Source organism: Lynx rufus, unplaced genomic scaffold (genome assembly GCF_022079265.1).
Source record: "Lynx rufus isolate CCGP_SWC_20201006 ecotype Redwood Valley unplaced genomic scaffold, mLynRuf1.p SCAF_6, whole genome shotgun sequence".
NCBI classification, from domain to species: domain Eukaryota; kingdom Metazoa; phylum Chordata; class Mammalia; order Carnivora; family Felidae; genus Lynx; species Lynx rufus.
Window position 1 is genome coordinate 141,882,409 of NW_025814878.1, and position 20,936 is coordinate 141,903,344.

The 20,936-nt window shown below is 45.5% G+C and overlaps 1 protein-coding gene across 11 annotated transcripts in view; it reads right to left on the reverse strand.

Moving 5' to 3' along the window:
* The window catches only part of LOC124528930 (cytidine monophosphate-N-acetylneuraminic acid hydroxylase), a 144,416-nt gene that overhangs the window by 92,918 nt on the left and 30,562 nt on the right, over nt 1–20,936 (reverse strand). For 5 of the 11 annotated variants that reach the window (XM_047102805.1, XM_047102801.1, XM_047102799.1 and 2 more), the window contains exon 2: nt 5,786–5,833. The exons of 3 other annotated variants lie outside the window; for them this stretch is intronic. In XM_047102805.1, coding sequence (XP_046958761.1) covers nt 5,786–5,796 — 11 coding nt within the window. In that variant the 5' untranslated portion in view covers nt 5,797–5,833. 3 more of the 11 variants (XM_047102797.1, XM_047102809.1, XM_047102796.1) reach the window with 3 other exon arrangements.

Here is a 20,936-nt window from a genome sequence, read left to right on the forward strand (position 1 = left end):
AAAAATAAACAACCGGGGTGCCTGGGTGGCTCAGTCGGTTGAGCGTCCGACTTCAGCTCATGTCACGGTATCGCGGTTCACGAGTTCGAGCCCCGTGTCAGGCTCCGGGCTGACAGCTCGGAGCCTGGAGCCTGGAGCCTACTTCGGATTCCGTGTCTCCCTCTCTCTCTGTCCCTCCCCCACTTGTACTCTGTCTCTCTCAAAAATAAACAGACATTTAAAAATGTTTTTAAAAACACTAAAAAATTAAATAAAAATAAATTGCCTAGAGAAGAATATAACAGGGCCATCTTGGGCTCACTTACACTTTAAAAAAGTAATAAATCTTTGTGACTTTAGATCGGGCAATGATTTCTTAGATACCACACCAAGTGAAAAAAAAAGGCAAAGTTGGGGTGCCTGAGTGGCTCAGTCAGTTGAGCATCCAACGCTTGATTTCAGCTCAGCTCATGATCGCAGGGTTGTGGGAATAAGCCCTAAGTTAGACTCTGCACGGAGTGTGGCACCTGCTTACGATTCTCTCTCTCTCCCTCTGCCCCTCCCCTGCTTGCAAGAGCATGCAAGTTCTCTCTCTCTCTCTCTCTAAAGTACAAAAGAAAAAAGACAAACTTGATAAATTTGGCCATTAAAATAAAAAAACTCTCACACTTCAAATGATACCATCAGGAAAGTGAAAAGACAACACGCAAATGTTTGCAAATTGAATACCTGATAAAAATTTCGTATCAAGAATGTATAAAAAAACTCTTAAAACTCACTAACAAAGCAAATAACCCAATTAAAAAACAAAGGATTTGAATACACATTTCTCCAAAAAAGATACATGAACGGTCAGTAACACACATGAACAGGAGCTTAATATCATTAGTCGAGAGACAGACTCAAATCAAAACCACAATGAGATAGCACTTCACATCCATTAGGATGGCTATTATAATAAATACAAATAATAACAGGCTTTGGTGAGGATGTTGACAAATGGGAACCAACGTGCACTTGCTGGTGGGACTTCTGGAAACAATTTGGCAGGTTCTCAATGTGTTAAACGCAGAGTTTCTGTATGATGGAGCAATTCCACTCCTAGGTCTCTACCCCAAAGCACTGGAAACATACATCCACACAAGAATTTGTACACGAACGTTCATTTGGCTATTATGAAAACAACCTGAATGGCCATCAATTGATTCGCGGGTGAACATAACACGCATGTCTACATGACAGAATACTATTTGGCAATAAAAAGGATGTACCAATGCGAGCTACAACATAGATGAACCTCAAAATACCGAGCTAAGTGAAGGAAGCCATAAAATGCCACATATTGTAGAATCTCATTTATATAAAATGCCCAGAGTTGGCAGATCTATAGAAACAGAAAGGAGAGTAGTGGTTGCCAAGGGTGAGAGTGGAGACGTGGCTGGGGAATACGGAATGACTGGTGATGGGCATGAGGTTTCTTTCTGGGGTGATAGAAAGAGTCTAAAATCATTGTGACGATAGCTGGATATCTCTGTAAATACACCAAAGACTATTGACTGAGACACTTAAATCAGATCAGTTTTATAGCATTTAAATCCTATGTCAAAAAAGCTATTTTCAAAAAAGGGAAAGGGGGCACATAAGAGACTTCTGGCGTGCTAGTAGGTATTGCTACAGTTACTGACTTGGGTTAAACTGGTATTTATAGGTGTTAAACTTTATGTTTTATGAACTTCTCTGTATACACCTTATAATGCACAACAAAAATAGCGGGGAAATTCGTATCTTAAATATGGCTTTTCAACAAAATAAGTCAGTCAGAGAAAGACAAATACCATATGATTTCACTCGTATGTGGAATTTAAGAAACAAGACAGACGAACATATGGGGGGGGCGGTTAGAGAGGGGAAACAAACCATGAGAGACTCTTAAATACAGAACAAACCGAGGGTTGATGGGGGTGGGGTGGGGGGGGAGTGGATTAAAGGGGTGATGGGCATTAAGGAGGGCACTTGTTGGGATGAGCACTGGGTGTTATATGTAAGTGATGAATCACAGAATTCTACTCCTGAAACCAATCTTGCGTTGTATGTTAACTAACCAGAATTTAAATAAAAACTTGGAAAGAAAAATACATATGTACATAAAGAAGGCATTTCAAAGCATATGCACACCTCACTTACTCTGAAATATAACTGTAAATAAAGACCGCCCTTCCAGGAGGGAGCAGACCACCTCTGACACCAGGTAAAATCAATGCACAAGGTCAAACACCAATGCATTTGCCTTAGTTCCCCAAACTGTCTCCGGATTGTCTTCTAGGGACAAGAACTGGAGGGGGTTTGAGTTATTTTTTAAAAATTTTTGAGTATATTTATTTATTTTTGTGACAGAGAGAGAAAGTAAATGGGAGAGGGGCAGAGAAAGAGGGGGAGAGAGAGAATCCCAAGCAGGCTCCACACTGTCGGTCACAGTCTCTAACTTGAGGCTCGATCCCACAAACCGTCAGATCATGACCTGAGCTGAAATCAAGAGTCAGATGCTTAATTGACTGAGCCATTCCAGGAAGCCCAAAGTTTTTTTTTAATTGTGTTTCTTTTAAGTAATCTCTAAGCCCAACACGGGGCTCAAACTCATGACCGTGAGATCAAGAGTCACATGCTCTAACCAACCGAGCCAGCCAGCCACCCCATTTGAGTTATATTTTAATGATAAGTGCTTCCTGTGTGTGATGCATGAGTAATAATGATGAGAGTAATAATTGAGCCTCACCTAGAGGACAAAATACTAAAGAAAAAGAGAAAAAGACATTCCTCCAGGACATCTTTCCACTGTCAATTTCCTATCTTTCTCTATCACTGATGTTTTACAACTTTTCCTTTGGAAATAAAGCTTAAAATAAAAATAAAATAGGGGCATCTGGGTGGCTCAGTCGGTTGGGCATCCGGCTCTGGCTCAGGTCATGATCTCGTGGTTCGTGAGTTTGAGCCCTGTGTCGGGCTCTGGGCTGACAGCTCGGAGCCTGGAGCCTGCTTCTGATTCTGTGTCTCCCTCTCTCTCTGCCCCTCCCCCACTCATGCTCTGTCTCTCCCTCTGTCTCAAAATAAAATAAAATAATAAAATAACATAAAAAATTAAAAAAAAAATAGACCTGGGTTGGGTCTATTTTTGAAACGGACTCACAGAAATTTGCAAAAATAGTCACAGGTCCTGTGTCTCCTTCAACTAACTTCTACTAGTGACATCTTAGATGACTGTTATTACCGTGTTATAACACCCAAACCAGGAAACTGACGTCGCTACAATACTGTCGGGTACACACTTTATCCCATAGTCACCAGTTATACATGCACCCATTTTCACCCATTTTCATGCACATGTATGGGTGTGTGTGTGGGTGGGTGGGTGTGTGTGTGTTCTATGAGATTTTAGTCCGTGTATAGACGGACGTTATCAATCAAGATAACGTAACTCTTCCATTGTCACCAAGGACCTTGCTCGGTGAACTCCCAAGGAACTCCCCTTTATATGGTGCCCCCACTGTGCCTATCCTCTGGCAACCACTGATTTATTTGTTCTCTACCCTTAATGCCATTTTGCAAGTGACACATAAATGGAATCATACAGCATTAGATTGACTTTTAAACTGTCGAGATCTCTCTCATTAAAGGAAAAACAATGTCTCAGTCCCACATAGTCTCCAGCTAGTTGTTTTTCTCCTCACCCTCAGAGTCCGACATGCTTTTGGGGATTGCTGTTTCTATACACCTAACAGCTCACTGGTTTCTATCCTACATTTCTGCTCATACTTTCTGTTTCCACTGTTGACTCATCCTTCCGCGACCCGGTCATTAAATGTTGTAGTTACTCAAGGCTCTGTTCTACATTTTCTTCTTTTGACATTTCTTCCTAAGGGATCTCATCCATACCCATGGCCCCAGAACACTCATGACTCAAACTCAAACACACACACACACACACACACACACACACACACACACACACACTGGAGCCACAAAGCCATTGCTGTAAACGAACTGCCTTTTGGACATATCCTTCAGAATATCCTAAACACACCTGAAACTTAGCATGTCCAAAATTCAACTTGGCACATCTCACCCTCCCAAACCTCCATACGTCCGCCATGACCCTGTTAGCGGACACCCCCTTTCCTCTCGCTATCACATATTCAATTCAAGTCCATCCATTTTAGCCAGAAAGTGTATTTTCACGACCATCCTCCTCTCCCACCTCACCCAAACTACCATTATCTCCCTTCTGGACCACTGTCAGAGTCCCTAACCGATCACCCTGCCGTCACTAAGTCGTTCTTTCCACTATGGCCAGAATAACATTTAAGATGGACATTTTAAGATAATCTCATCCTGCCAGTCCTTCTCTTGCCTCTCAAATATCCATCAATCTCCTGCCATTGTTTCCAGAAGAGAAAGTACCTAATATGGCCTGGACCACAGTGACCCCTAATCACTTCCTCCAGCTCGTTTTTATGTAAGCTGTTTCTCCTAACAACACCTGGCCTTTTTTCATTTCCTCAAAGTACAACCCTGTACCCAGAATATATCGCTTTGATCCCTTCTCACGTATTTTACTCTCCTACCCTTTAGACCTCAGCTCAATCATCTCCACTGGGAAACCTTCCCTGAGTCTCCAGAGAAGGTCGACTTCTGCTATAACAGTCTCACAGCACCGTGTTCCTTTCTTTCATGTGAGATACTAAACCTATAATTGCATGTTTAATTATGAGACTGATTAATTACCTGTACCCCCTAAAAAACTGAAACCACACAGGGAAGGAACCGTGTGTGTGTAAGTTTGCTGCTGCACCCCCAAGAACCTAGCACACGAGGATCCCAATTAATATTTACTGAAAGAAGAAATGGACATTGCACCTAACGACCCACCACAGTGATTCTTACAAAACCTTTTACATGAACCTGGGATTTAAACATGCGAGCATTCCTAGAATATCTTTAGAACAGCTGCATGTTTGCTTGAGAACTAGGCATGTACCCAAATGGTACACTGACATGTTTAGAATGAAATGTCCTACAGACAGTATCCCCAACATGACTAGGCAGCAGTCCACAAATTTATTTGTACTGTACGTGACCTTCCCCCCCCCAGAAACAATTTGCGAATGGTGAGTAAGCTCCAACCCAGCCCTCAAAATCTTACCTATCTCCCGATGGAGTCAGCATCTTCCTGTAAGAACTTTAAGGCTGACTGCACTTCTGAACCAAGAATTCAGGGAACCTCTCAGTCCAGAGCACCCCTCAACTCCAAGCCCTTCAGGGCTTGAACCCCCATGGGCTCCTTCAGCCCTGACCCTTTAGTCTTTCTCATGGCCCTAAAGCTTTTTGAGCCCTAAGCAAAGCAGGAGGCAATGTATACACAGAAGCAAGTTCCAAAATCAAGAAGATCTGCTGGCAGCCAGAGACAATAGTAATGGAAATCTGCAGAAAAGAAGAGGTCACGAGTGAAGGGCTGGGCACAGCGGACATGGCATGGGAGAGAGAGAGCTCCGGCAGGGAGGATTTCAGGACAGCCAGGGTGTGCAGGAGGCAAGCTCAGAACCCAAATAACTGACTGAGTTGTGACTCCCATGCTCCTAAAATGGGACATATATCCCCAAATCATCTTAGCTTCACGAGATCCTCCCTATCCTCCACCAAGAGCTTTCAGTTCCTTGTACCTTTTCATCGGAAGCAATAAATACAAGTTAGCAAACATATCAATCCCAAATTCGGTAGGAAGAAAAAAAAACAAGTAAACTAGAAACCATACCTTTGTTCCATTCCAGGTAGGAAGGGGTCAAACAGCACAAAACAGCTCCTTAGAGAAAGCAGAAACAGAAGGAGACTGAAATCTTCTTTTAAATGATGTTTACAACTTCTAGGATGACTCCAGCCTGTAAATTTCAATTTGCGTGGTAACGAATTTGATTTGATTTCTTTGAAGCCAGAAAACCTTTTCAAAAGCAATTATGAGAGCACAGGGGGTGAGGGGACTTGTGGAGGCACAGACATTCAGCCAGCTGATGTGAGTTTCTGTTGTCTTCAGATACCTGCCAACCTTCACTCACCCACATGGCTCCACCCATTACAGCCTGGCAAGTGGAGGGTGATTTTAGATAAACTTCTAATTCCCTGCCAGCACCAGAGCTTGGGGTGTGTATGGGTGTGTGTGGGTGTGGGGGTAGGGAGCGTTATGGGTGTGTGGGGGTGGTGGTGGGTACATGCAGGGGGGTAGAGATGTGTGGGTGTGTGACAATGTGCGTGTGTGTGTGTGTATGTGTGTGTATGTGTGTGTGTGTATGTGTGTGTGTGTGTGTGCAGGCACATGAATGAGGTGACAGAGGAGAAAGTACCAAGGAGGAATTAACTCTGTTAACTCTGCCTCTTCGAGTCAGCTCGTCACCTACACACATATACCCCGTATTTAATGCACTGACAATAACTGCTTTCCTAGCGAACAAAGGGTATCTGCAGACCATTTTCCATCGAGGTGTAGAGTTTAGCTCTGGCCCCAGGTCGTCCCTGATTCCTACACCCCTCTGACTGCGATTCTGTCTTCCCAGTCCCTGGAGCCCCAGGCCGGTGCCAGCTCAGGGTCCAAACCCAGATCTCCTGGCAAGTCTGGAATCTTCTCCATGGTTGATTTCCCCTATGTGACAAATTCGCTGTCTCTCGGCTGGTCACTATCCCGGCACTTGCTGGCAGGTCTTCTACGGTCCGTCAAACAAGGACAAGAAAGTAAACAATAAAAGACTATGAGACAGTTTTCCCATCAGGTTAAAAACCCTCAAGTTCTTCCTCCTTCATTGAAATCACTCCATTTTTTTTCCTTTTAAATTTTACTGATTTTTGAGAGAGAGAGAGATCATGCACACAGAGGAGGGGCAGAGAGAGAGAGAGAGAAGACAAAATCCCAAGCAGGCTCCGCACTGTCAGCGCAGAGCCCGGTGCGGGGCTCGAAACCACGGACCGTGAGATCACGACCTGAGCCGAAACCAAGCGTTGGATACTTAACCGAATGAGCCAGTCAGGTGTTCCTCACTCACTGCCTTTTCTAACTGACTTTTCTTTCTCCTGAATTCCTGGAGAATTCTGCACCTCACAAATTGTACTTGAGGAAAAAGGAATAATACTAAATTCTCTAAATATGTTATTTCTGCTAGTAAGACTGTAAGCTTCTGGAGCACAGGAAGTGTGACAAAGGACTTGTATCCCCAAGGATGCTTATGATGGTGTGGAGGGACCAACTCAATGGCAAATCATCAGTGGAGTAGCAAATCAGCTTCAACTGTTCTAGAAGGAGACATGTCTGTTAATTTCTACATAAGGCAATTCAAGGTAACTCCTGGCCCCTGAAAGTGTTCTTCTCCTTCCCAAATCGAGAAAGTCTCTCAATTCTTCCTTCCCTAGTGTTACAACATATTGCATCATACTTTTTAAAAACTCAAGTATAACATACAGTAAGGTGCACTAATCTTGAATGTACAGCTTTGTGATTTTTTTAATTTAAGTACGCTTCATACCCAGTGCAGAGCCCAACATGGGACTTGAACTCATAACCCTGAGATCAAGATCTGAGCCGAGATCAAGAGTCGGATGCTTAACCGACTGAGCCATCCAGGTGCCCCTATGATCTCTTACATAGATATACACCTATGCAAATGCCTCCCACATCAAAGTACAGAACATTTGTAGTTCCCCAGCAAACTCCTGCCCTGCCAATACCCACTCCAATACCAACCACTCTTCTGACCTCTATCACTACAGGTTAGTTATGCCTACTCTTGAATTTCACATAAATGGAATCGTGCAGTTACATACCTGGGCTCTTTCTCCCACCATTATGACATTTATCCATATTATTAATTGTTTTTAAAATTTTTTTAATGTTTATTTATTTTGGGGAGAGAGAGACAGGGCGTGAGCAGGGGAGGGGCAGAGAGAGAGGGAGACACAGAATCCAAAGCAGGCTCCAGGCTCTGAGCCATCAGCAGAGAGCCCGACGCGGGGCTCGAACTCACGAGCCTTCAAGCAGCAAGATCGTGACCTGAGCCGAAGTCGGCCGCTCAACCAACTGAGCCACCCAGGTGCCCTGACATTTATCCGAATTATACACAGCAGTGGGGTGTTCCTTTTCATTGCTGCCTAGTATTCCACTGTGTAAATACGCTACATTTTCTTTATCCTACTATTGTTAGCTATTTGGTCTGTTCCTTGTTTTTGCCTATTATGACTAAACGTGCTATGAATAGTCTTGCACATAACTTTTGGTGGACATAAGTGCTCATTTCTGTTGGCCATATACCCAGGGATGGCATTTCTGAGTCAAATGGTATATAAACACCCAACTTGGACAGGTTCAAACAATTGTCCAAAGAGACTCTACCAATTTACCCTCACAACAAGAAGGGTAAGAGTTGTGTGGCGGTATCACAGGCTTTTTGCACCATTTTCGCGGTGTTTTTTCGTGTGCAATTAGTCAACTGGACATGGCCAGTTGCGTGCTAAGCAACTATGAACCTTTGTGATTGGTTGACCAGCCCTAACACAAGCATACGGACAGCATAAGGGGACCGGCACCCAAGAGTATGGCATGGGGACCGGATGCGTCACAAAAGTGAATCTGAATCGGGTAGACAAAGGAGAACGGCAACGAGTCTGTTGTTTACTCCTGGCTAATGGTGAGTCACACGCTCTGGGGTCTGTACGTTATTGCTGGTGGCTGTACATGTGTTACGTGTTTCGTACATTCTACACAAGCCTCACTTAAGGAAAGGAGGCAGGAAACTGCCAGAAGGAACTGGCACAACCGCCATGGGAACCCGCGTTGCTTGCCAACCCTGAGAAACCCAAGAGAAATCAAAGGGGCTATAAGGACCACGACATATGTGGAGGAAATTGGGAATCGGAAATAAGAAGATCTCTCTCCCCAAGACGGACCGAGTTCACAAGGCAGAACTTAAAAAAACCCCTTTTTCGTTAGTGCACTGAGTTATAAACATCGTCATTTCAATAGCGGGAGCCCGGACTCTCTTGAGGAGAAAACAGGTCTGGTGATGGCTTTTCTGCCTGTTTAAGTACGGACAGAAAAAGAAACTAGGATTCTGGAGAAGGGGGCTCTTGAACGAGCACGAGCCAGTAGGAGGTGGGGGGAGGGCACCTGGGGAAGCAGGTGCACGCAGGCTCCCAAGATGGGGAGGGGGCAGGACTTTCAAGGACAGCGTGTGCTCTCTGGAAGGCAGTGATACCACCCCTCCTCACACCTCCAGCAAAGAGAGCCCCACACAAGGTGAATGGCGCTTGGGAAACACAGGGAAAGATGTGGCCTTTGTCCGGGCCAGGATGGGCTGGCTATAAGGAGGAGTGAGGTCAGGAGACGATTGGCCAAAGAAAATTGGACCTTGAAGGGACCGTTTATACAAAACCTGCTGGAATCAAAAAGAAACAAAACAAAACAAAAAAAAAACCTAGGAGGGGCATTAAACCTCCCATCGGGTATGGGATTGGGAGTTAGACATTTAAGTCTCAAAGGACAAAGTGACATGCAGGAAGATGTTGCAGAGATGGAAAAGGAAGTATGAACAGGGAGCAGTGAGGCAACAGCCGTAAGAAACAGAACCGTGAGTGCCACAGCAACGCATAGTCAGAAGAGGCCTTAAGTAGCAGGATATACCAAAACCACATTTAGAATCTGTGAACTAGGAAACCAATTTAAGGAGTCTCATCCCCCTCCCCCCACCCCCCACCAGCTCAGAAAAAAATTAAAAAAGAAAAAAGAACATAGAAGAGAGAGAAATTATGAAACACAAAATAAATAGGAAGAAAATATGAGAATAAATAAGAATTTGTCTTCCAAAGGGGGAAAAAACCAAATTGAAAAGGAACAATCAAAGAAATAAAAAGAGAACTTTCTTTTTTTCCAGCTGAAGAAAAACCAGATTCCATAGTTAAAGGATCTAATGATTGTTGGGCAGGAATGCTGAAAAAAGACATACTACAGATAATCTGATGACACTTGCAAGTGACCAAAAAAAAATCCTACAAGCTTCCAGACCACTCCCCTACCCACCCTACTCCCTCCGCCCACAGAAGTCCCCCAAACAGCACCTGGCCAGGGAAAAGAAACCTGCTGATATCAGCCCTCTCATTTGCAAATAAAATGCTAGGGGGATGACAAAAGAAGTGTGGGGGGGGGAGCATTCTACAGCCTGGTGGTGACTCAAGCGAGGCTATAAAAAGAAGATCTCTTCAGACTTGCCTGACTCAGAATACCACGGGTCAGCTGTGCTCCCCTGAGAGGCCCTTCCCCAGTCCCCTCATCCTCTCTGTCTCGAACTCTGGGGAGAAACCACTGTAACAGAACACTGCACCTCCCAAAGAAGTGTGCCAGCCTTCTCCAGGGGAAGGTTTGTATCCCGCCCACTCTCACCCATGCTGTACCCTAGAGAAAAGTTCTCTAGATCTCTCAACACTGTCCTACTAAACCTCCCTCGGATGATGGCCTCTTCCGGCAACTATCCCGACTCTCTCTCTCTCTCTCTCTCTCTCTCTCTCTTTTTCATCTGCCACATTTCTCGTTACTCTTATTCCTCCTCTCCACTTCCTAACTCTCCCTCCCCAGTGCCATCTGGCTTCTCCCGCCGTGCCTGGAAGGAAGGCCATCCAGGAAGATGTGACAGCATCGGCCCATCCTTACCGTACCGGCCTCACTGTTACACCCAGTATGACCGCCCACCTTCTCCTTGAAACTTTCTGCTTGCTAGAAATCGGTGAATGGAATGCATTCATTCCTGGGCCTCCAGAGCTGTTTGCTCCGTTCTGTTTTGGTTTTGTTTCCTCCTTTCCCTCTGCCTGACCTTAAATGTTCCTGTTCCCCAGGCTTCCTTCCCTCGTTGCTCTTTTCAGAGACTGTGTCCGCCTCGCTCATTTGTTTCCGGAAATCAGAACCTCCTCGAGTAAAAAGAGGGGTTTGTGAGAAGGATCCAGGGATATCTCAAAAAACCCAAGCACAGGAACCCCTGTGGTCTCATGCAGGTCTGGAATCCCTTGCTTTTTGTCCCTGCTTGGAGAACACTTATCCCCCTTCTGCCTGTGTTTCCAGGGCATGGGGGAATAGAAGGACAAATCTGAACGGCCAGGCACACATTCACAGGGTCACGTGCTTCAGTGGGTCGAGCCACGGGAGTGGGGGGTAGCGAAGGGGGAAGGCTTGGGTTCTCTTTTAGGCTACTGGTTGGACTCGGAATTTCCCCCGCAAGCCCAGTCGTATCTCTGTAGGCACAACAGCACACGACCAGTCCCCGAACAGAGGTCCAGGACAGGGGATTGAGGGCCTCATGCCTTCTTCAGTCATGCTCTGTAACATGGCTTTTATCAAAGGAGCCTGCGCTGGGGTTTCTAGGGTACTGCACTGACTGACAGAATCATTATTTCCATGCATCCACCAGTGGATCTTCGTGTGCATGCCCAATTTACCAGAACCTAGAAGACTCTTTCCCTAAGCAGCTCCAGCGGACACTGAATTCATCCTAGGACGGTGCGCAATGATGAGCTCCCAAAGGCCAGCACTCTGCTGCCTTCTCTTCATTGCCTGTGTCTGGCAAAGAGCCTGGGCCAGAGGCACAAGGTCAACGGTTAACAAATACTGGCTCAACAAACACCTCCGTAGCATGTTCCTTTCTTGGAAGTATTAACCAGTCTGCTTCTGGAACCGGCACACATCCTCTTCACCCGGCTTCAATCTTCCCTTCCTACAAACCCCAGAGGCCATTTCCAACTCATTCCCTCCCTCCTGGAAGAATCTCACGCATAAGTGTCAGTCTTTAAGCATTCTGAGATTTGGGGAAAACAAAACAGATATGGAACAATGTTTGCTCCTCAAGATTAATGGTGCCCTTTGCCAGTAAGGAAAAAAAAAATCTAATGGAATTGTTTCATTGAGTTAGTTTAATTTGCACATTTATATAAGATTTATGATCAACTGGATGGAAAAAGGCTGGCAACCAGCTTTTTGTTCTGTTTGAGGCCTGTGCTAATAGCTGCCTCCCATCGACAGAAATGGACCCACCAAGTGGGAGCATTGTTCCTTTTCCTGTGGAGACTGTTGGATTGTTCCTTTTCCTTTCTGGGCCAAGAAGAAAGCCAAGAGGGAGGGAAATACTTCTCTAGTCATTCTTGACTTGTATACTGTGTGTTTCTCTCCATCTCCATCGTGACGGATTTCAGCCACTACCTTCCCATCAAGTATAAATGACCAAAGGTACCAGCCTAATCACTGGCCAGGCGACTCTGTCACCCATAGCTCTCATTTTTAAAGTCTACGCCAGAAGCCCACTACATGTCAAGGCATTTGGTCTCTCTGCCCAAGGGAGGACTTCCAGCACCAAGGACACATGAGTTCAGTTAAATGCTCACAGGGCACTTTCCGTGTCAGGTCTTAGCCTCAGTGCTAGGGATACAGAATCGAATAAGATACAGGAGCTTACGGTCTAGTGAGAAACGCAGACGTCTTGTTGGAAAATGCCCGTGAAATGTGCCACGTGACCAATTCCTCCACCTGGGTTCTAGACTTCCTTCTTCAGTGCATAGTCTCAGGAGCCCCAGGCTATTGTCCCTTTCTCTCCTAATTCTTCAGTCTTTCCTCTCTACCCAGCTCCTTCCCTTTGGCATTTAAACGTGTGCAAGCCTCTCCAGTTTTTAAAACTATAATTCTTTCTAAACTCACTATTGTCCCCCCCAGCAATGGTCCTTTCTCTTTACTTCCGGAAGAGTATCACTCTTTGTCTGTCCCTCTGTCTCTCTTTCTCCTCTCTTCTTACTTTCCACTGACCCCTCAAGCCACTCAAGATGAGTGTTGCCCTCATCCTCCACCAGGAATGTTCTAAGACCAGCAATATCTTCTACGTCGTGAAATCCAAACGAGGCTTCTCAGTCATCCACTTACTGGACATCTCAGCTCCACTGACTCCCTGGACAACGCCCCCCCTTCTGGAAAACTCTTTCCCTGTGGCCTCCGTGGAAGCCTTCTTGACCCTAGGTCCACCTGCAGCCCCCCAGCTCCTACCAAACACCATGCCTGTCCCTCCAGGGGGATCCAGGGCCTCAGCCACATCCCTGGCCTTCTCATGTGAACTTCGGGAAGAGCCTCGTACTCTCCTCCTGCCAGCCCACCTCCAACCTACGCAGTACGTTACAGCTAGACGAGCCTTAAAAATGTCAGATGGAACCACGTCTCTTCCCTGCTTGCAGCTCCCGATGATTCCCCACTTCCTTGGGGATAGAGTCCAAAATCCTTAGCGTGGCCCATCATGCTCATCCTGGCGTGTGCCTCCCTCTCCTGCCCTTATCTCCCACTGCTCACCCCGGTCTGGCCAGTGTGACACTCTTAGTTTTCCTGCTGTTCTGTGGACCTGTGCACTTCAGTTGTTCCCCCTACTTCAACACCCCCCCTCCCCATCTTTGCCTGGCTAACTCCCTCCCACTCCTCAGATTTCACTTGAAATGCCACTTCACCTGGAAATCTTTGATACCCAAAGTTTTGGTTCAATCCCACTATAAGCTTCCGTGGCACGGAGAACTTTCCATTTCTCCAGCTTAACATCCAGCACCCCTGTTATTACTTATTCACTGCCTGTCTTCATGTTTGAACATTAACCTAAATGGGGGGCGGGGGGGCTGTCTTGTTTACTGCTGTATCCCCAACATCTAGCATGGGGCATATTTTTGAATGAATGCATGAATGAATGAGAAATGCACTAGATGCTATAAAAACAACTACGCAGTCATCACAGGTCAGGCCTTTTCCCAAACTATACTACTATGATTTCTAAAGGAAATGTAGTCGAAACCAGATGGTGGGTTCATAGAAAGGGTGAGATGTTTGTAAAGGGCAGGTGTGTTTACGGAAAGTAGTTAAGGAGAGCATAATGGCTTTTAAGAGAACCACTGTTATTCTAAAGTTTCACAGTACCAAATACAAGATCTAGGGTGTGACAGTATCCAGTAACTCTGCCCATGATATGATTCATACTCTGAGGAAATATTTGTTATCTTAAATTCACGTCGCACATTTTCAATTGAGTAAAGGCATGATAGAAACAAACAGTAGCTTCTGTGATGAGGTAGTTACAATGAGCTCATGTCATGAATCAACGTGGCCAGGACCTAGGGATCAAGGCTTTCTAAAAATAAAAATTTGATCTGGATAAGAAAGTAATCAAGCTTTTTAAAATCATAGATGTATAGAGCAGAAATGGACCCGACATTATCCAGCCCAAGCCTCCCACCCTGTCCTCCAACCCCTCCTCCATCCATGTTGTCTAATACAGGAAGCAGAGGCCCTAAGAGTTTAAGTCACTTCCCTAAGGTTAATGTCCTGTTAGCAGCAAATTGGGTAATAAAAACCAGATGTCTATGCCAGTGGAACTGAATGCTTTCCTCTTCTTGATTCCATAAACTCTAATTTTACGAAATTTATAAGCCTTCTCCAAACCATGGCCCGAAAAAATGGTTTTCCAGAAACTCTTATTCTCCTCTAGTCTCTAATCCTGATTCACTAAAGAGAATACCCTGAATAAAACAAAGCCTTTAGGTGCTGCTGACCCCAATAACACCTTCCCCTTACCACTTACACTGCTCAAAGGCTTAGGATATAATAATAGTAGTCGCTGAAGAACTTTGAATAACGCCTTGACATAATATTCTGTCCTGAGGCATTACGTAACGTAGTGCCCTTTTGTCCATTCTAAGCCCTGAGAAAATCAGCCTCCCTGCTGTCATAGAATATTTTGGAAACTTCTGTGTTTCCAAAAAAATCACTCAGGATGATCTGGCAATTCCACTCCTGTGTATACATCTAAAAGAATTTAAAGCAAGGAGGGACTCAAACGGATACTCGTACATCAACGTCCAGTGCAGCGTTATTCACGAGAGCCAGAAGGTGGAAATGACCCAAGTGTCCATCAACAGAGGAGCTGATAACAAAATGTGGTATGTATATACACAATGGAATATTATTTGGCCAAATAATAGAATGACATTCTGATAGGTGCTACAACATGGATATAACAGGAAAAGAGTGTGCTAAGTGAAATAAAGCTGACACAAAAGAACACATACTGTAGAATTCCACTTCTGGGAGATACTCAGAATAGGCAAATTGAGACAGTATGTAGGACAGCTACCAGGACTGGAGGGACAGAGAAACGGGCAGTCCCTGCTTAATGGGTACAGTCTCTGCTTGGGATGATGAAAGAGTTCAGGAAGCAGACAGTGGTGGTGATGTCGAATGCACTGTGCAGGATGCCTGTCTTGGTGGCCACGGTCAGGCTAGGATGGACCCCACTCTCGTGTGTTCTAGGCAGGGGCTTACAGGAAAGTCACGGTACAGACCTGCCCTGCTTTCTGTGGACTGAGGAAGGGGGCAGGGGAAGAATTTTAATTCAGTTGTAGAACTACATTCTGCCCCAAGAAGCAGCAGGGAAAGGCAAGTTCTCTTGGTTTCCCATTCGAATTCAGGAACAGTTTCTTGAACTGACACCCTGATCTGATGCATAAGACGAGGAACCATCTAGCATCTGAATGAGAAAAGCGTTTCTCAGGCCTGAGAACTTTTTGACCACCCACCACCCTCCTCATTCACCCACTTCAAGACTGTGGCTCTGATGGGGTGCCTGGGTGGCCCCGTCAGTTAAAGCATTGGACTTCGGCTCAGGTCATGACCTCACGGTTCGTGGGTTCAAGCCCCGTGCTGGGCTCTGTGCTGACAGCTCAAAGCCTGGAGCCTGCTTCAGATTCTGTGTCTCCTTCTCTCTCTGCTTCTCCCCCATTCATGCTCTGTCTCTCAAAAATAAATAAATGTTAAGAAAAAAAATTAAAAAAAAAAAAAAAAGGACTGTGGCTCTGGCCATTACCTTCTTTCCTTATGAGGCCTGTTCCATTTCTAGTTTCCAAACTACCGAGAACTTAACGACTAGAACTCAATTATGTAAACACGGGGAGGCAGGATTTTTTTAGTTTCAAAGACAGGTGCCACCGGCCAGGAATGTGGGTCTCCTGTTCAAATGGCCAGGTTTTGTGTCCAGGTTATATATCCAGAGGTTATAGTCTATGATGCAGTAAAGGCATTTCTAGCCACTCACCTTCCTACTGACCTTCCCAAGGACTGAGAAGACATTAAGAAGAACATACCAACTTTTGGGGGGGCCAATTTTGGGTCAGCAGTTTCGAAGGTCGTGATAAATATAAGGGAAACGATTTTGCATAGCATATTTCCTTCCGGGGGAGCTACAATAAACCAAGGGTATGTAACCGAAGAGTCCCTAGAACCAGACTCGTTTGCAGAGACAAGTGTGTTACCCTCTATGATTCTGGCAGTTTTGATCTTCAGTTACATTTTTCTGGTGGGAGATATCTGGCCAAATGTCTTCCAGTCTGGAAACGAAGAGAATGCATTCATAGGGCCTAGGGAAAGCGGCGGATGGTATTTTCCAGAGACGGCCACAGCTTCCACAGGCTGTTCTCACAGCGTGACTGACCTTCCTCCCACGGAGGTGTGTGGCATCCATGTTCCTCCCCTTGTATCTGGGCGGGAGCCTGTGACTGCCCCAGACAACAGATGCTGCGTGGCTTCTGAAGCTTGGTCTAAGACACCACCGGGCCTTCTCTCTTTTGGGCCTGTCCTCAGAAGCCAGTCCCCATTTATGAGGAAGCTGGGACAAATGAAAGAACCCCGCGGAGGCGTCTGGCAAGTCCAGCCAAGGGCTAAGCCGCCATCATTCCCAGGCGTGTGAGGGAGCAAGCTTTCCAAAGATCCTAGCCCCAGCTGCTCCAGCCGTCCGGTGAGGCTCCAGACAGCACGGAGCAGACACAAGCTGTCCCTGGCGTGCCCTGTCTGAGAATGCCTGACCCACAGACTCTGTGGACATGATAAATGGTTGTTTTTATCGCTGAAAAAAAAATTGCTCAAGTCATGCTTAAATTAAGTTTCCGTCAGTATAAAATGAGAGCGTGACAAAGCATATTGTGACGCTTAAAGGGTCGGTCACTGACACACAGCCCTAGTACCAACAGTATTAACACAGTGTGGCACACGGTCTGTTAGAGAAAAGTAAGAGAGCACGCAGAGTTCCCCAAACTCTCATCTCCCACGGCATGGGCCAGCCATCGATGGTCTATCTGCACCAAGGCCAAAGTCCAGGAGAGCATGGCCAGCCTCTTACGGTAATCTGGGTGCACACAAAAAAAGGACCTGATCTCACACCACGTTACACATTTAGGCTGCTACACGCTTACGTTGGCCTATGGAACACTTAGGTTCTCTGGGTCACGAGAAGTAAAAGATGGCATCTCTGGGCCCAGAGAGAAGAGTAGGGAAAATGCATACGGAGGGCCCAATCTACACTGAAGGTCAAAGGTTGCATACGGAGCACCCTGGAACAATCTAGAAGAGCCTCTGCATATCCAGAGCGTTAACATCCACCGAAAGCCCTGCTGCCCCTCTGCAGACTACCTCAGGCCAGCTCAGCCTGGCAGGAGAGAGGAGCCCAGCCCCTTCAGATGTGTCTCCCATCAGACACAAAGGGAACACAGTGAGAATCTTCCCTAACCTTCTCTTCTGCCCTCCTCCCATCAAAACAAGATGGTCACTTGCACCCTTCACATTGGCAGAATTAAAAAAAAAATTTTTTTTAACGTTTATTCATTTTTGAGAGAGAGAGACAGAGACAGAGCGTGAGTGGGGGAGGGGCAGAGAGAGAGGGAGACACAGAATCTGAAGCAGGCTCCAGGTTCCGCGCTGGTAGCACAGAGCCCAATGCGGGGCTTGAACCCACGAACCGTGAGATCATGACCTGAGCCTAAGGCAGACGCTTAACCAACTGAGCCACCCAGGTGCCCCTGGCAGAATTTTAAAGATGAGTAGTATTCAGTGTTGGTGGGCCCCCTGGGAGAGGTGTATGCTCATAATAAACACAGCGTATAAAACAGTAGCTCGGCAGGGAAATTTGACCGTGTCTATCAATCACAATATAACTATCCTCTGGAAGAGCAACTCTACTTCTATTCCAGTTTAAGTTTGTTTTTAAAGCAATACTTTAGCACGGGTACAAAGAGATGTCTATTGCAACAAAATACTGGAAATACCAATGAGGAATAAGTAAGTAAATTTTGGCATATTCTTCTATGAAATACTATGCAACAGTTATGAATAAAGTAGATTTATAAGTGCCAATATAAATAGGGTTCTACAGCATAGTTTTGTCCATTTATGTTGTTTTTGTTTTGGAGTGTGTAAAAAAATGCCTACTTATAATTACCTTGGTTTAAAATTAACATCAAGTTTCTTTTAATCTTTTTTTTTAGTTTATTTATTTATTTTGAGAGAGAGAGAGAAAGAGAGAGAGAACGTGAGTAGGGGAGGGGCAGAGAGAGAGGGAGAGAGAGAATCCCAAACAGGCTCCATGCTGTCGGCACAGAGCCCAACACGGGGCTCAATACCATGAACTGTGAGATCATGATCATGACCTGAGCCGAAATCAGGTCAGATGCTTAACTGACTGAGCCACCCAGGCACCCCAGCATCAAACTTCTTAATGCTCCAAAATTGCACTACATGCAGATAGTGATATATAGTCGTTTGCCAGCCGGTGAGGCTCAGAATAGATCAATTACATTGGAATCCCCAGAGCGTCTTAGAATCTAGAATCTAGGACTTCATAGCTACTCAGCACTGTTTAATAAATTAACAAAACAGGCTAGCAGTTCCAAGGCTCCTTCTGGTTCTAGTTCTTTGATTCTAACTGGAGGAACACTGTCCTTTTGAATAAAATGGTGACAACAATGCCCACCTCACATCGCTGCTGCAATGACAAATAAATCCTAGCAACTGTTGTATTGTCAGACTTCACTGGATAAAAATGACTTTTCTGTCGAGTTCAGAGACACACTAGATGTTTCAGAGAGACTTTTTCAATGTGTTTGGAGGAGGCGGGGGGAGGTGTGAAGGAGGGGACGGGAGAGAGGGTCAAACATTAAAAATACTACCATAGATGAGGGTGAAGAGGGGGATGATGGCAAGAGCCAAGCCCAGACGTGAGGCATGGTCAAAAGTAATGGTAATAGCGGGCGCCTGGGTGGCTCAGTGGGTTAAGCGTCCGGCTTTGGCTCATGTCATGAGCTCAGGTCATGATCTCACCATTCACGGGTTCACGCCCTGCATTGGGCTCTGCCCAATCCCAAGCAGGGGAGCCTGCTTGGGATTCTCTCTCCTTCTCTCTCTCTCTCTCTCTCTCTCTCTGCCCCCCCCCGACACATGGATGTGCATGCTCTCTCTAAAATAAAATTTTTAAAAAGGTAACAGAAAAAAAAGTAACAGTCATAGGAAGGGCATTATATTGTTAAAAGCTTTGAGCATGTACACTAACAGGAAACTCCTGGAAACCCTTGATTGGAGAAAGTACACAAGCAGGAAACTGCTGAAGTTGGGAGTGGCTCCAGAGAAGTTCCATTCTGGTTCCTGACCTTGATCACAATTGATGGGAAACTAGGCTTTCAATCTCATTGAAGCAGAGAGAGTGTGAGTACCGGTTGTTAGTTTCCCAGAGCTGCCCAAACAAGTTCAAGTTTAACCGGGTGGCTTAAAATCACAGAAATGTAATCCCTCATGGTTCTAGAGGCCAGGAGTCTGAAATCAAGGTGCCTGCAGAGCTGCTTCCTGCTGGGAGTGTGAAGGAGCGTACGTGTCTTTCTCCTAGCTTCTGCAGAGGCATCACCTCGGGCTCCTGCTCTGTGGTCACCTTCATTCCGTGTCTCTCCTCTGTGTCTTTTCCTGTGGCTCTGCCTTTGTCTTTTCCTCTTGCTGTAAAGGCACCTGCTATTGGATAGGGTCTACCTACATAATCCAGGATGATCTCCTCTTAAGATCCTTAATTATATCAGGGCGTCTGGGTGGCTCCATGGGTTAAGCATCCAACTTGGTATCAGCTAAGGTCATACTGTCAAGGTTTGTGAGTTCGAGCCCCATGTTGGGCTCCACTCTGACAGAGCAGAGCCTCCTTGGGATTCTCTCTCTCCCTCTCTCTCTCTCTCTCTCTCTGTTCCTTCTCCACTCATGCTCTCTCTCTCTCAAAATAAATAAATAAACTTAAAAAAAAATCCCGAATAATATCCAAAAGGTCCTCTTCCTATATTAGGTCACATCTGGAGGCTCCAGATAGACATATCTCGTGGGGGCAGGGCAACTGCCAACCTCCCATAGCTTGCTCGTGCGGTTTTGGCATTGGAAGAAGGCTACTACAACAGAAATATAAACCGAAGGGAAGTAAAAGCTAAAAATAAAAAATGTAAAGTTTCCTGGGCAGTTTCAAACCAGCAGATGTAAGTGGCTTGTGGTATCATCGTCAACACTTTCTGGCAGCCTCTTTAAAAACTGACCCAAGCCAGGAACATTGCTGAAATGGTCAGCACATACTTAATCGCTAAAGCTGCTCACCTTCCCAATTTCTTCCCATGGAATTTAAAACAAATACTCTCAATTGTCGTTTATGGACATATATAATTATGTGAGAGACAAAAGCATAAATAAGGAGCCTAACAGAGTTTGAGGTACCATGTACTAAATTTAGATTCTGTTTCCAGTAAGGTGACGGGCTAACCACCTGAATGAATCCTCTTGTTAAAAACAACTAAAAATCTGACCATCTTAAGAGAGTCAATGAGCTGTCATGAACGTAAGGAATTCTCAAATCAGACACTGATTGCAGACAAGACTATAGCCAGCCATTTCCCCCAAATAAGGAGGCGGGATGGGGGAGGGAACACATAGAGGTTTGCATTCATGGCCTCCAATGGCTCCAGAGACACAGCCCAAAGAGCCTGTCAAGTTGGGGAGTCTAATTGGGATCTTCCCCCCAAAAGTGATCCCA